Below are 15591 nucleotides of genomic sequence, written 5' to 3' on the forward strand. Positions count from 1 at the left end.
CATGAAATCTAGTCCTCCCGAGGATTCTTATCCGTTAATTTATTTCAGAATAATGTTGAAGTACATAACTTGAATTCAAAGTTATTTCATTGAAACAGTAACTGCATTTCAAATTTGGAATATGTTTAATATAATACTTATTTTATTGGTTCATAATTCCATAACTGCTATCCTGTTAAGCCTGGCATTTAGATATACTATATTTCTTCAAATAAATAATACTTTCTTACGCAAGACAGGAGATCGAAACACAGCTTGGTGCTTAAATAAGTGTGTATGTGTGTGCCTTTGTGTACTGTACGATATGTCATTTTATTTTCAGTCGGATACATATACGTGTCTGCGTGTGTCTGTATTCAAATTGTGCCCTTTCCTCATATAAAATCAATGTGAGTCAAGAAAATAGTATAGGCTACTCCAGATACTTAACTACCATTTCATTGGAGGCCCGACAAACATTACATTTTCCCAGCCCTCACTTCCAGCACCCGTCGACACCCCCACTCAGTACCCACCAGTCACCAGTCTCAAGGAAATACAATGTTTTCTCCTTCAACTCTTATTAAATAATTACATTTGTACATTTTTTGCAAGAGACATATATATATATATATATATATATATATATATATATATATATATATATATATATATATATATATATATATATATATATATATATATATATATAATATATATATATGTGTCTTTGTCCAAAAAGGTCAGTATTTAATTGACCCATGGATGCAGCTGCTGCCTGACCCCCTTTGTCACAAAATGAGATTAATTCCTTTAGGCTCCTTCAACTCAGACACTTAAGTTCACTTAATTGTACCACCACGCTATTCTGGATATAATCAAAGACTTTGGGTGCAAGATAGAGAAAGTAAGAGTAATTGTCAAAACATGCAGATAGACATTCAGAGGAAAATTAATTGTTGCAGTTGCTCTTGATGTTAACAATGCACACGTTCCCTGCTGCATTTTGAAGGCAAAAAAACATGCATATATTTAAATAAAAACATTGCATCCAGAAGCCTTCCGGAAGGAAATTCTGTTTCACTGCCTGTTACTAATGTGGTGGAATGAGCACACATAATGTTTTAACAGATGGCTGGTTTGTCTGGAATTCCTGTGGAGATTGTGAAATTATTAGAAAAGGAAAAGTAGCAAACAGTAATCAGCTGAGCATCCAGTCGCATTTGAAGTGTTTTTTCTGCAGTACTTGCATTGTGAAGCGGGGGAACAAAGTATGGATAGGGTAGTGCACGAGGATACATTTCTTTTGTTCCGATGGAAGACAAATTAAGGAGGGATGACATGATAACCTAACCTGAGAGCATCTCTGGATAAGTAGAAATGTACAAAAGGGGCCAGCTGCATACTGCAGCCCATAATAAGCAACCCACTGTATGTGGTTGTTGGGGGGGGTAGAGAGTTTACAGAGGCTTTTCCTTCATGAAGTATAGTCTTGATATTTTCTGCGTACAAAGGTGGAGACGGTTTAGTCGTGCTATATTGCTCTTGGGGGATGGTGATGGGTTTTTAATCATCTTTAATATCCACATGGAGCAGAGCCGTATTAAGCAAGAGGCATCTGGGGGTCTCCTTCAGCTACTGCTGAGAGACCTACCTCTTCTGCAGTGTTCAGTGAGGGTGCGATGGAGCACCATTGAATAAGGCCATTTGCAGAGATGGTTGAGAGAATCAGAGGGCCAAATGTCTTCAGCTGACCTGCTAAATAATCTGCCCCTCGCCCCCTCATCCTATACTGTGTCATTAAACAGGAGGTGTTTTTCTCCTGCCTCAATTCTTTGATATCAAACACTGGTTTTGTCTGCTTGTCGCTAGCCCCCCCCACCCACCCCCCGTCTTCTCCTCCTCCCTCACAGGGCAGATTCTGAGTAGAGTGCTCCAGACGAGCCGTGCGGTGCATGAGGCGAGACCAGTCGTCGCAGGGAGGACGAGGAGCTCAGGTCCCCGCAGCTCCGCAGGTGGATCCCCATTGACGCCGGGGCCTGGATGCTGTCGCGGCGGTTGTGTCGGCTGTCACTGTGGGAATGGCTGTGTCCACGGTGATGGGGATTGTGGGGGTTGGGGTTGGAAGAACCTCGGCTGGAGCCAAAGGAGCTTCTTATCACCTGGATTCAATGAGATGACAGGTGAGGTTACTGAGAGGGCGGCGGTGGAACTAGAAATCTAGTTCACCTTGTAGTTCACAGTTCTCAGAAGACATTTTACAGCGTTTCCTTTGCTGCTTTAAGCTATATGATTGAGTATTCAATTAGTTTATCATTTGGATGTTACGGGACTTATATATAGCACATAGAAAGCATTACAAATATTAAATTACCTTTATAATATAAAATATATTGAATCATCACAATACAAGAGACAGTAGTAGTAGCAAAATGGTACACTTTTGAACAGAGGCCAATTATTTTTTCCAGGTAAATTGCATTACAGAGAAGATCTGGGGTCTCATTTATAAAACTGTGCGTGGGATCGTTACTAATAGTGTACGTACGCCCAAAAGCCAAGTTTTGCGTGTGCTATTCATATTTATAAAACCCTTCGCACGCACACCGTACGCGATCTTTGCTTTATAAATCACAGAGGGCCTACAAGTGTGCGCAGCTGAATCAGGTTCACGTTCCGCCCTGTACACGCCCCTTTTTAACCATAAATGGTCAATGCAAATGACCTCATGAATGCGATCTGCATATAAAACAGACTCAGATGCAAGTATTATGTCTTGTCGGAAACATTGGCAGAAGTACTGAGAAAAGCAGTGGTTGAAGTGGAGACACTTGTGGGTGAGGTGGAGGCCCGAAAAATAGTTTTGTTCGGCGGTCACGGGATTGGGATCGCCAACAACAAAAAGCAGAGTGAGTGGCAACATGTTGCTGCAACAGGGAACTCTGTCAGTAGCACGGAGCGCACAGTCCCAGAATTAAAAAAGAAGTGGTCTGACATAAAGTTACATATTTTTATGTAGCCTACCAATAAATCGTTATGGTCCCTAAAGACCCTCTCCCTCCGAATCCTGCCATTTGCATGGTCCTCCAGCAGTGCCAGCAGTGCCATGGTGCATGTTACGGCCGTGAGCCGACCGCATTGTCTCCCCTCCCTCTGCATGCGCTACCCCTCCTGTTTTTCCCCAAAGCAGCTCAAGTGGGCGGGTCCTTCCGTCCCCGGAACCAACCAGAGAGCGACGGCGCCGTGGAGACGTTAAGCCTGATTCGCCTTGCAAGCGATGGCAGACACCTGTAGGGAATCTAGCCGCGCGTAGTCGCATTCGTTTGAGAGCAAGAGTTTACGTTTGTGTGTTCCCAGATTTGGGCCAGGGTAAGAAGAATCCCTCTGTACTGATGTTGTTCATTTGCACTCTCATTTAGGTTTGTCACTGTTTAGCCACACTAGGTTTAGGGGGTGCTGATCATTTGTATTTCTGTTTTCGTTATGCTAGAGTAGCCAGTTAGGGTTTGTTTTAGGACCATTCGTATTTGGTTATTAGACAGGTAGCTCCATTTTATTTTAAGGAGTTCTCTTTTGGTTATATTTGTTTCTTTGCTTTGACAGCACCTAGCGGCCCATTTCTGATGATTGTTACCTTCTATTCCTTTGTTGGGTTATAATAAAACACTATAATTACAACCCCAATCCACCGGGTTGTGTGTGTGTTACTTCCCTTTTCCCCCCTGAACGAGTAGGGGTTGTAACAGTGCAGCATTACCACGGCGCTCACCTCTGTATTTATAGGGTTACGGTAATAAGACTGACCGAGAACACCTTGGATAATCAGTTTGTAATCACCCACGTAAAATGTTCTTGAACATAACCCCTTTTTAATGCCTGATTTGTCATGAAAAGCATCAAGAGTAACGGACGACGATTGTGATGAAGAGTGTGGCTTGGTTTTCCACACTTGGGATTTAATTGACATTTGATTATGTGTTTACAGTGTCACATAAAAATATTATGTTATTGACACATGTTGGACAGATGCTTTATTCCATGCAGTCAGTGGACAGTATGGAATGACGGGATTAAATATAGAGATTTTTTTTAATTTCTATTCTAAGGAGATGTTTCTGGAGTTATAACTGAGAAATAACGCATTTGACTTAAATTATTCAGATTACATAGATTTAACGCATGATACGGGTTGAAATTAAATTTATGAAGGGCGATGATAAAACATAATCGTTCTTCTCACTCTACAATTCTTCTGTCTGACTTCAGTTCACCACCACACCATCTGTGTCGCCAATTCTCCTTTTCCTCCAAACCATGCGTACGCATGGGTCAGAGTTTGCTTAGGGCTGCGCACATTCTCCCGTCAAGTTGGTTTTTTATAGATCACAACCTTGGCGTGGAAAGTCACGTACGCCAATTTCAGCCCCGTTTTGTGCGTACGATAAATGAGACCCCTGATCTTGTAGACATTAACTATTCAAGGTAGACCGGAAAGATGCCAAATAAGGTTTTGTAAAATGTTGAGGTTAAATGTGTGACCTGCTCCAGGGGGAGGTGGGTGGACGGGGGGCCCTCCGCCCCAGCCCTCCTCTTGGTCCCCTGGCTGCCTGGGCCGCACGTATGATCAGAAGAGGGCGCCAGGTTCCTCCTGGAGCGCTGGAGAAACCGAGCCACCAGGACACGGGTCACCTGATGGAAGATACAAATACAAGAAAAGAGAAGCAATAGAATCAGATTAAAATGAATAAGGTAACTAAGGTTGCATGTTACACAGGCAGGTAAATTCTCTTTTTATTATTAGCCTCTTAGTGTGTTTGTACACACTGCTTCTGGGGACTGACCTTGAGGTCTCCTAGGGATCGGTGGTAATCTTTAGGTAAGTGCAGCGGTGAGGTGGTTTTTTTGGGGGGCAGTGGGGACCCTGTGGCGGCCTCCTTTAGGCTGCCCTTGCTGGGCAGGGTTCCTTCAGGGGGGGAAGTAGGGTGTCCCAAAAGGAAGGCCTCAGAGGACGGCCCTGGAGAGGAGATAGACAACCGATAGACAGAACCACCCTTAAAGACTGTTGTGATTAGGGCCCGACCGATATTGATTTTTGAGTGCCGATGCCGATGCCGATTATTTTCAGAGAAAAATTACGATTACGATTTAATCGGCCGATTAAAAGCGAAACAAAAAAAAGCATATAAAACATAGTTTTTGATACCTTAAATATACTTTAAACACTTTTGACGAATATGTGAATTGAATGCAGAACCTTTGAGTGTTTTAGAATACATTTACAGTCAAAAATGAGTGTAATGTAAAATGTAAAATAAATAACTAACTCCCAATGTGCTGCGCTCGTGAGCAGTGACTAACACGTGCGTGCTGAGCAGTATGGTCTCACCGTTAGAGTCTACAGTATAACAAATTAACATGGCCTGGGACCTAAAGAAAAACAGGCACAACATGCTCAAACAACGCGTCTTGTGTACATTGGTGAGGTGAGTGCGCAGCTGCCTAAGCGAGCGTGCTTTCATGTTGTACGGTAAAATTCAATCTCCTCTTTTTTACTCCAGCTAAAGTTGTTAGTTAGCAAGGCGAGTAGGAGCGCAATCTGCAGGATACTAAGCGCAATACCATTTCTAAAAAAAATAAAAAAATGAAAAAAATCGGTTGTAATCGGCGTCTTTTTGGCAGATGTCAACTATTTTCAAAAAGGCTATAATCGGCCGATTAAATCGGCAGGCCGATGAATCGGTCGGGCCCTAGTTGTGATGTATTCTATAAATGTGTGTAACAACAACCTTACCTATGTCCGTGGACATCTGTGAGCCCTCCTTACTGCCCTCGGAGCCGATAAAGTCAACTTCACAAGAGAAATTACATGGAGGAAACATACTGTCAATATGTAATTGTGTGTGTAAACTCATTGAGGATCGGGTCAGGGAAGTCCTTCTCACCTGTACTGTTGGAGCTGCTGAGACCAGGGTCACTATGAGACCTGACTAAGGGAGACAGGAGCCCATCGCTGAGTCTCTCTCGGCCCGCCGCTGCATCTTGCTTCCCCTTCCCACCCCTCCGTCGCAGGAACAGGTGCTGGAGGGGCAGAGCCAGCCCCCCGGGACCTGCCTCTCCCCAGGGGAGATGGAGGACTTGTTGGGCAGAGCTGAGGAGACTGAAGCAGACCCTTGGGACAACTGTGAGGATGGTCCCAGCCTGATCTCTGGGATGGAGGAGTGCTGTTTAGAGCTGGCGGCTGATAGCACTTCCAGCTGTGAGCAACTACTGGCTAGAATGGCCTGGCGTCGCAATAACGGAGACCTGTAAAGATATAGAGCAGGGGATAGTCCATGTCTTTGTGTGTGTGTGTGTGTGTGTGTGTGTGTGTGTGTGTGTGTGTGTGTGTGTGTGTGTGTGTGTGTGTGTGTGTGTGTGATGAGTATGTGCATGTGTCAGTGCATGCTTGTGTCTGTGTTTGTGATGGTCCCTACCTATACGTGGGGGTAGCTGTACTTGGGGAGGAGCAGGAGTTGGACCTCTCCCCCCTGAAGAACCGCCTGGCCCGCGGCCCCCCCGCCAGAGGGCTCTCTGGTGTCACAGTCGGCGGCCCGCGGAAGCTGACGTACTCTGACGCCTCCCCCGCACCCCGACCCCCCTCACCTCCGGTGCTGTAGCTCCTCCCCCCCTGGCTCCTCATCCCAATCTCCATCAGACACGAGTCCTCCGAGGGGGAGGAGTCGTCAGGGATGTCCACGATCTCCGACATCAGCAGAGACCCACTGTCCAGTGACACTGATAACACAGACACACATCACTGTCCAGTGACACTGATAACACAGACACACATCACTGTCCAGTGACACTGATAACACAGACACACATCACTGTCCAGTGACACTGATAACACAGACACACATCACTGTCCAGTGACACTGATAACACAGACACACATCACTGTCCAGTGACACTGATAACACAGACACACATCACTGTCTAGTGACACTGATAACTACAGACACACATCACTGTCCAGTGACACTGATAACACAGACACACATCACTGTCTAGTGACACTGATAACACATACACACTCCACTGTCCAGTGACACTGATAACACAGACACACATCACTGTCCAGTGACACTGATAACACAGACACACACCACTGTCCAGTGACACTGATAACACAGACACACTCCACTGTCTAGTGACACTGATAACACAGACACATCACTGCCTAGTGACACTGATAACACAGACACACATCACTGTCTAGTGACACTGATAACACATTCACACTCCACTGCCTAGTGACACTGATAACAAATACACACTCCACTGCCTAGTGACACTGACAGCACCTTCCACATCTCTGTCTAGTGACACTGGTAATATAGTCTACATCAATGTATAGTGACACTGATAACACAGACACACTCCACTGTCAGGCGACACTGATAACACAGACACACTCCACTGTTAGTGACACTGATAACACAGACACACTCCACTGTCAGGCGACACTGATAACACAGACACACATCACTGTCCAGTGACACTGATAACACAGACACACATCACTGTCCAGTGACACTGATAACACAGACACACTCCACTGTCTAGTGACACTGATAACACAGACACACATCACTGTCTAGTGACACTGATAACACAGACACACATCACTGTCCAGTGACACTGATAACACAGACACACATCACTGTCCAGTGACACTGATAACACAGACACACATCACTGTCCAGTGACACTGATAACACAGACACACATCACTGTCCAGTGACACTGATAACACAGACACACTCCACTGTCTAGTGACACTGATAACACAGACACATCACTGTCTAGTGACACTGATAACACAGACACACATCACTGTCTAGTGACACTGATAACACATTCACACTCCACTGCCTAGTGACACTGATAACAAATACACACTCCACTGCCTAGTGACACTGACAGCACCTTCCACATCTCTGTCTAGTGACACTGGTAATATAGTCTACATCAATGTCTAGTGACACTGATAACACAGACACACTCCACTGTCAGGCGACACTGATAACACAGACACTCCACTGTTAGTGACACTGATAACACAGACACACTCCACTGTCAGGCGACACTGATAACACATACACACATCACTGTCCAGTGACTAGAGGCCACTGGACAGTATTGGATCGGATCATGTGAAGGAGCCAAACCTTCTCCGCTGAAGGCAGTGGACGTGACTCTCTCCCCAGACAGCTCAGTGCCATGGGTGTCGAACACTGTTGCCTGGACAATCACAGCAGTGAAAATCCGTTGGAATACAGTGCAGCTTAATCATGTCTATATAACATATTGACACATTATTAACTACACACCTGGCTTGCCGCCCTCTGTCCCATCACAGCTTCGTATGGCGGGGGACAGTCGGTGGGATAGAGAGGAACGGGGCTCTCCATTGAGCCATTATAGGTGATACTGCACAACACAACACATAATTACCAGCCTGTAGCCTTTGTTCAATATTGCACTGCATTGATCGAGTGTCGCACTGCATTGAACGAAGAGCCCTATTTTATCTATTAATTGTGCACAATTGAAGAGTTGATGTGTGTCTGGGAGACAAAGGGAGGGAGAGAGGGAGAAGAGGGGGATAGGACGATGAAGGGAGCATGCTGTACCTCTGAGCGTCTGTTTCTGAGCTGCAGGTGTACTCCGGGGGGTAGTAGGGGGGGGGGGGAATGGGCGGGACAAACTCCTCAAAGTCCATGATGTTGGTGAGGAAGGCATCCTGGGGAGTGGTGCATTCTGGGTTGACGGAGCGAGTGCGATGAGGTGCAAGCTAAACAAAATGAGTACAAGAGCTATTGTCATTGTCATCATCATCATCACCATCATCATCCCAATCATCACCACCAGCATCATCATAAAAGCAGGTTGGTATAACTACGGAAGAATTTGTCAAACTGCATTTCACATTACGTTCAAAATCGAATCCTATTCATCCTGCAGGTGGCAGTGTGTTTCTTTTCACACAGAGGATTGTGTGACTGGCAGAGAACAAACCCTTGGCAGAGCACCAGAGGCGGCTCACCAGGTGCACGAGGTCCAGGGAGAAGATGTGGATGCTGCACGTCACGGTGGACAGGGTGCAGATGATGGTGGAGAGGATGCTCAGCCCACACGCGCTGAACAGCAGGTCCTGTGTCGCAGAGGAAGGATGGGATACTGGGCAAGTCAATCACGTTGGAATAGGCCTGTATCGCTGCACAGGTCATAAGTATGTGAGCGCACGCGTATACAGTAGGAGCATCAGAAATACTTTATTGATCCCCGGGGGGATATTGGGTCATGTTACATTCTGTACGCATTTATGCATGTATGTATGTATGTATGTATGTATGTATGTATGTATGTATGTATGTATGTATGTGTATGTATGTATGTATGTATGTATGTATGTATGTATGTATGTATGCATGCATGTATGCATGTATGTATGTATGTATGTATGTATGTATGTATGTATGTATGTATGCATGTATGTATGTATGTATGTATGTATGCATGTAGGTTTGCATGCCTGTACTGTATGTATGTATGTACATACAGTATGTGTGTGTGTGTGTGTGTGTGGTGTGTGTGTGTGTGGTGTGTGTGTGTTGTGTGTGTGTGTGTGTGTGTTTCTGTATGTATGGACCCTTTTCCAAACCTTATTAGGAAAGGTTTGTGTAAGACACTTTCCTTATGTTCAGAGACTCGGCTAACAATTTACTTCATTAAGATGAAAAAAGAAACCAACAATGCCACAGTTCTCTCTCTCTCTCTCTCTCTCTCTCTCTCTCTTCTCTCTCTCTCTCTCTCTCTCTCTCTCTCTCCCCTTTCTCTTCTCTCTCTCTCTCTCTCTCTCTCTCTCTCTCTCTCTCTCTCTCTCTCTCTCTCTCTCTCTCTCTCCCTTTCTCTCTCTCACTCTCTCTCTCTCTCTCTCTCTCTCTCTCTCTCTCTCTCTCTCTCTCTCTCTCTCTCTCTCTCTCTCTCTCTCTCTCTCTCTCTCTCTCTTCACACACACACACACACCCACCCCACCCACCTTGAGCTGGTGTCTGACCGAGTGGCAGTCAGCGTTCAGGTAGAGCACCAGGGTGTCCTCCTCGGTGATGGAGCAGGAGTGGGTCGGTGCGCAGCACACACACAGGCCATTCTCCACCTGGTAGAACACAAACACACACACGCACACACAAACACAGGCATATGCACACACACACACACACACACACACACACACACACACACACACACACACACACACACACACACACACACACACACACACACACACACACACACAGGGATGGGATTCATAAGCATTTCTGTCATCACACATTCAAAGAAACACATTAATATTTTCAATGCACCCATTGCTTCTGCGTTCGCGGTGTGTGCCTGGCTAGCATCAAGAAGGTCATTGGTGATACCTGGCAGGTGAGCATGGACTTGACCATCTGTGCGTTCTGACATGAGAGCATGGAGCCAGCCAGACTGAGGATGACACACACTGCAGACAGCAGCATGAACAAAGATACCTGTTGGGTAACACACACACACACACACACACACACACACACACACACACACACACACACACACACACACACACACACACACACACACACACACACACACACACACACACACACACACACAGGCATGGAACAGTGTTAACATGATACATACAAAAGCTAAACTCAAAGGGACATTGTGGTGACTACTCACCACCAGAGTGAGGGGTCTTCTCCACGAGATGATTCCCACGACCCCCGAAGCCACGACCTGGTCACACAAGCAGGCACACGTGCACATTGAAGACGCACACATTCACACACATATTTTCCACCATGTTCAGAGAAAGGTTTGATATTTTGAGGTTAGTAAGTGGTCAGTTGGGCTGTCACTCACAAAGAAGCCGGCCCAGAAGGGACAGGACTGTCGCACGCGTGCTGAGGACGTGAACGCCATGCTGGTGAAGGAGAAGGCCAGCACCATGGCCCCGAGGCCCAGGTGGCACAGGCCCAGGTACAGCAGGAGCCGTGCCCCCCCCTGCCCCCTGCCCGACATGCCCCGCCGGCTGTCTGACCATCCCCGGGAACCCGAGGCCGAAGCCACGCTGCTGGAGTCTGAGGGGGAAGGCATGCTGCCTCCGCTAGCCCTAAATGTTATCCCTGGTATAGAACGCCCCCTCCGACAGCTTAAGGGGCCACTCTTCTCTCCGTGTAGACGCACACACAGTCGGTGGGATGTGTAAAAGGAACGCAGCTTAGGGGGGGCGGTGGGGGAGGGAGTGGCACAGGTGTTTACTTCAGTGTTGGCTTGAGGAACCCTCCCTGTCACAATATTGCACCAAGGCTCCCGCTGGCAGGTGCCTCCCGTTCTGCACCAACCACCATGGCTTGGGGCTGTCGTCCAAGTCACCCGGAGGGGTCCGACCAAGAACTTGCTCAGCAGAATGTTGGAGTATGATAATCGCCCCCCCCCCCCACCCCTCCCCCGTTATCTTCGGTTGTAGGTGTGTGTATGGACACAGACTCTATCCACTTACAAAGCCACGGTCCTTCTGGTCGTTAGTCAGAGACGATAGAAAAGAGAACGGGTATCGCTTCATGCATCAGTCAGAATCTTGTTATATTTTTTTTGTAGTGCATCTGCCTCCCAATCTTTCATCCTCCTTTCTCCGGTCTTACATATTGGCAAGCCCGTAGCATTGCGGTAACCGTACGAAGCAGGCCCCAAACCCCTGGTACGCTGTACGGAGACGAGCCGATCCCCAGCCCATTAAAAGCCTACTGATCCACTCACCGGAGCCCAAAAGAGTTTCTTGGTTTTTAGCGTTCCTCTATGCAAAAAGCAGCACCATCTAAAAGATGTGAGCGCTCGCTTGTCCTCCTTGTGTTAGATCCACGTCTTCGTGAGAGGATAAATATGGATCAAGTTATGAGCGTGTGACCGATGCACGTCCTTCGGGATGTACAGATGAACATGTCAATATAAACCGCGAGGAAATATTTTCAAGCGAGGTTCAAATTGCTACTTCTGCTCGCGACAACATAACAAGTTTCTCGTCGGATGTTATCCTCTCTTCGTCTCCATCACTGGAGTTTTGCGGTGGTCCACTCGCAGCCCCCTCCACCACCACCACCCGCCAGCCTCGTTTCTCCCTGCAGTAACGCGGGCATCCCGTCCGGCCCGTGTGTGCTTTGATCGTATACGACTACCTCACTGTATCCTCCCGTGCGTCACAAAAACATCAATAATACGTGGTGTAGGCCTATATCCGGTACATAGCAAGTCAATGTACTGGTCTGTGTATTCGTCTAAATAAGGCAATGGGGGTTAAACGAATTGTATCATGTTTGCAAACCGATACCTGCCCAACGTGATGACAAGGCACGTCAGCACGGATATGCGGCACAGTGCGCGTGTTGTCGTAGTGGTGCTGATGCTGAGAAGGTGGGTTCCCATAGCTTCAGGGTTGGGTACAAGGGCTGTTTCAATGGCCAAATCGCAAATGTTTTTGAGTCGAACAGATGTTGTTATGACGTTTTGAAGGGGTACATTTTCATAAACACAATGTTACATAAAACCAGCTTTTTGTTAATTTTTCTCATTCCTTTTTTACTTTATTGAGTATCGTGTTTGACAATAGAAAGTAGACAATGAATGTATGAATGCCTATACAATGAATGTTTGTCACGTATTACAGAAACGGGAACCCATTGTAAGAATTGAAAAAAGCACATACAATAGAAGTCAACAGTGCCGAGACAATTATGTTAAGATATAAAAAGGGAATGTCTCTGCATCCTTATCTCTTTCATTCCTTCTATTCTTTAGCCATAGGCCTATATATTCTCTTCTCTGATGTCTCATCTGCTCTTATTGCACTTGTCTCTGCTCCTCTATTCTATCTCATTCCCACCCTCATTACTACCAAACCATTCACTATTATAGTCGGTCCAATATTCACCTATTTTAAGGCTCCAAGAAGATATGGGCAAAATGCACTACAAATGTAAAACACATTTGAGGTGTACGATGTCCGCTGGAATAGTATTCCATTCAATGTAAAAGTGTAAGACTCTAAAGGAAAATAATGCAACATGTGAAAAGAAAAAATCCTAGCATTCAGTTAACACCTTCAAAAGCTCTATGAATTATTTAGGATTTCCTTCCAGAATTCAATATTACTAAATGTCAATAAGAACGCACTTCCTGTAACAAAAGATTGTCAAAGAGGTTAAGGCTTGAAATTGCTTGATTGAGCCTCCAAAAATATCTGCATTTTTTTTTTTTTTTTGTCTTGTTAAAAAATGGTTTAGGATGTTTAGGAAATACAAATATAGCCTATAAAACTGAAATGGCAACAGAGATACCGAAACGAACCAGATGTTTTTTATGAATATAAAACCAAATCCTACAATTTTACATGAAAGTAGTTGCTAGTCTCTCAAATCAGCTTAATGGAATACTGTAGGTGGAGGTGTTATTTTTCCTATACGTCCTTGGGACTTCCATATAATTTCCTAGATAGATTTTAAAGGAATTCATGTTATCTTAACAGCCGACACTTAACTCAGGATTTGGCTGCTCTATGATAAACTGGTCCTGAAGTGCCAGGTCAATTTCTTATGTGAGAAATAATTGCTTTGCTGCTGTTTAAACTACTCCTCTACTCCTGTATCACTAGACATCAATTATACTGACACTTTAAAATAATCAGCCGAGATCTAGTCCAAAGAATATTTTGCTGTAAACCACCCAAAGATATAAAATTGAAAAGTATTTTTCTCATTTGGTTGTTGTCTTACAGTTCAACGTGAATTAATTATGGCCACCAGATGGAGACAGCATACCGATCTCCTGTGGGTCATTCATATTATTTTCACAATAAAAAATCTGCTTCCGAAAAATCGATACAGAATGGAAATTCATTCAGCATTTTGGCCTAATCCAACCATAGTATAGTTGAGATAATAATAATAAAAAGGTTATAATATTGCCATCATCCGGTAACTACAGTTCCGACTTAGCCTACCTGAGCATCACTCTGGCTTCTGGGGGTCATAAGTGGGGGATCAATGTTGAATCTACGTTGGAGAGTCGAGATATGAAGGTCGACCTTAGCGAAGAGGGTGTGTTTCTTAGCATCTTGCTCAGGGATGCATACTATTGTGGACTATTGGGGTATGATAAACCCAGAACCTTAAGGCTGGGTTTCTGCCACCATGAGATGGTTGATCCATTGGGGTCAAACCAGGGGTAGATAAGGGTTATTGCTTTGCGCTGAATGCGGCATAAGTGTACTCAAACATTAACAGCAGACCTCCGGTACAGCATTAGGAAACACTGATTATGGGTCTTTCTGATTGTCTCCGGTCATGTTACTTGCTATAATATGAATTACAGTAAGTGACATTAATAGTAGGTGTTCATTTCGTTTTCTTCTGTCCCTGTGGTTGTAGTTTACTGCTTTGTTACTTGTAAACATGATAGTAGTGACGTGTTTGTTACACAAGAGAGGATCTAGAAGAGATTACATTTGGAGGACTTCTTTTGTGTGCTGGTGATTCTGACCCGGTCGTTCTGCCCCTGTTTGAAGGAAACACAGCAAAGCAACTATGAACTCAGGGAACATAGGAGATATTACTGCATTCATATTTCTTCTTTGCCGTTTTTCTTCTGGCTTATGGATAAGCTTGTACTTACTGGTTTCCTACTGGATTTGTGTAGGATGTCCAGTGCCAAAGCCATAAAGGACTATGGGAAAAGATATAAAACAAATAGGATAGAAGATTAGAGAGGTAATAATATTAGTAGCCAACCAGCCAGCCAGCAAGTCGTAAACAGACCAGAAAGTCAGCCAGCCAGATAGACAGCCGTACAGAGAGAGAGGAGAGAGAGAGGGAGAGACAGAGAGATAGACTGATAGAGAGATAGACAGTGGTATCTCACCTCGTCAACGTTGATGCTTGACTTTGCACTCGTCTCGAAGAACCTGATCCCATGATCCTTTGCCAGCTGTGAAAGCAGAACCCAGCCCTGATTGGTTACACTCTAGTGTGATGTTGAGTGATAATACTATTACTTCCTCTTCCTGGCTGCTGCTCCTTTTCACAGCCACTTTTGTCAAATACCTTCAAATATTTGATTATGCCTTTTTGTTTTACAAGCTCAAACTCTTTCTCTCTCTTGCTCTTTCTTTCAGGTTGCTTCACCTTCTCGCCCGTCTCCTTGGTAACTTTCCTCTTGGCCTCGATGTCACACTTATTCCCCAGCAACATCTGACTGACTCCAGCTGAAGCATTCTGTGTGAGAGAGAGAGGAAGAGGAGAGAGAGGAGAGGAGAGAGGAGAGGAGAGGAGAGAGAGAGAGAGAGAGAGAGAGAGAGAGAGAGAGAGAGAGAGAGAGAGAGAGAGAGGAGAGAGAGAGAGAGAGAGAGAGGAGAGAGAGAGAGAGAGAGAGAGAGAGATTGTTCTCTGGGTTTGGGAGCTGTCTCATTTATGTAAAGTTAGACCCCAAACACAGAATAACCTGGCCTGACCTTAGTTCCAATATAGTTTTCGA

At 45.2% G+C, this 15591-nt stretch overlaps 2 protein-coding genes across 2 annotated transcripts in view; both read right to left on the reverse strand.

Annotated features, from left to right (window-relative positions):
- Positions 1–681: 681 nt before the first annotated feature.
- Positions 682–11163, reverse strand: fam189b (family with sequence similarity 189 member B). Its single transcript, XM_030369975.1, is given in 15 exon segments — positions 682–2141; positions 4519–4668; positions 4821–4993; positions 5771–5827; positions 5922–6084; positions 6087–6282; positions 6453–6753; positions 8190–8262; positions 8352–8451; positions 8655–8815; positions 9068–9175; positions 10064–10180; positions 10449–10556; positions 10747–10803; positions 10930–11163. Coding segments are annotated over 15 exon segments (2253 nt in total). The 3' UTR covers positions 682–1886.
- Positions 11164–13307: 2144 nt separating this feature from the next.
- rab13 (RAB13, member RAS oncogene family) overlaps positions 13308–15591 on the reverse strand; it is a 5828-nt gene continuing 3544 nt past the window's right edge. The window contains exons 5-8 of the mRNA XM_030369976.1: positions 15243–15332; positions 14980–15045; positions 14734–14784; positions 13308–14616 (exon numbers count right to left, since the gene is read on the reverse strand). Coding sequence (XP_030225836.1) covers positions 14551–14616; positions 14734–14784; positions 14980–15045; positions 15243–15332 — 273 coding nt within the window. The 3' untranslated portion in view covers positions 13308–14550. The remainder of the gene's footprint in view (positions 14617–14733; positions 14785–14979; positions 15046–15242; positions 15333–15591) is intronic.

The sequence above is a fragment of the Gadus morhua genome, chromosome 11 (genome assembly GCF_902167405.1).
Source record: "Gadus morhua chromosome 11, gadMor3.0, whole genome shotgun sequence".
Lineage (NCBI taxonomy): Eukaryota > Metazoa > Chordata > Actinopteri > Gadiformes > Gadidae > Gadus > Gadus morhua.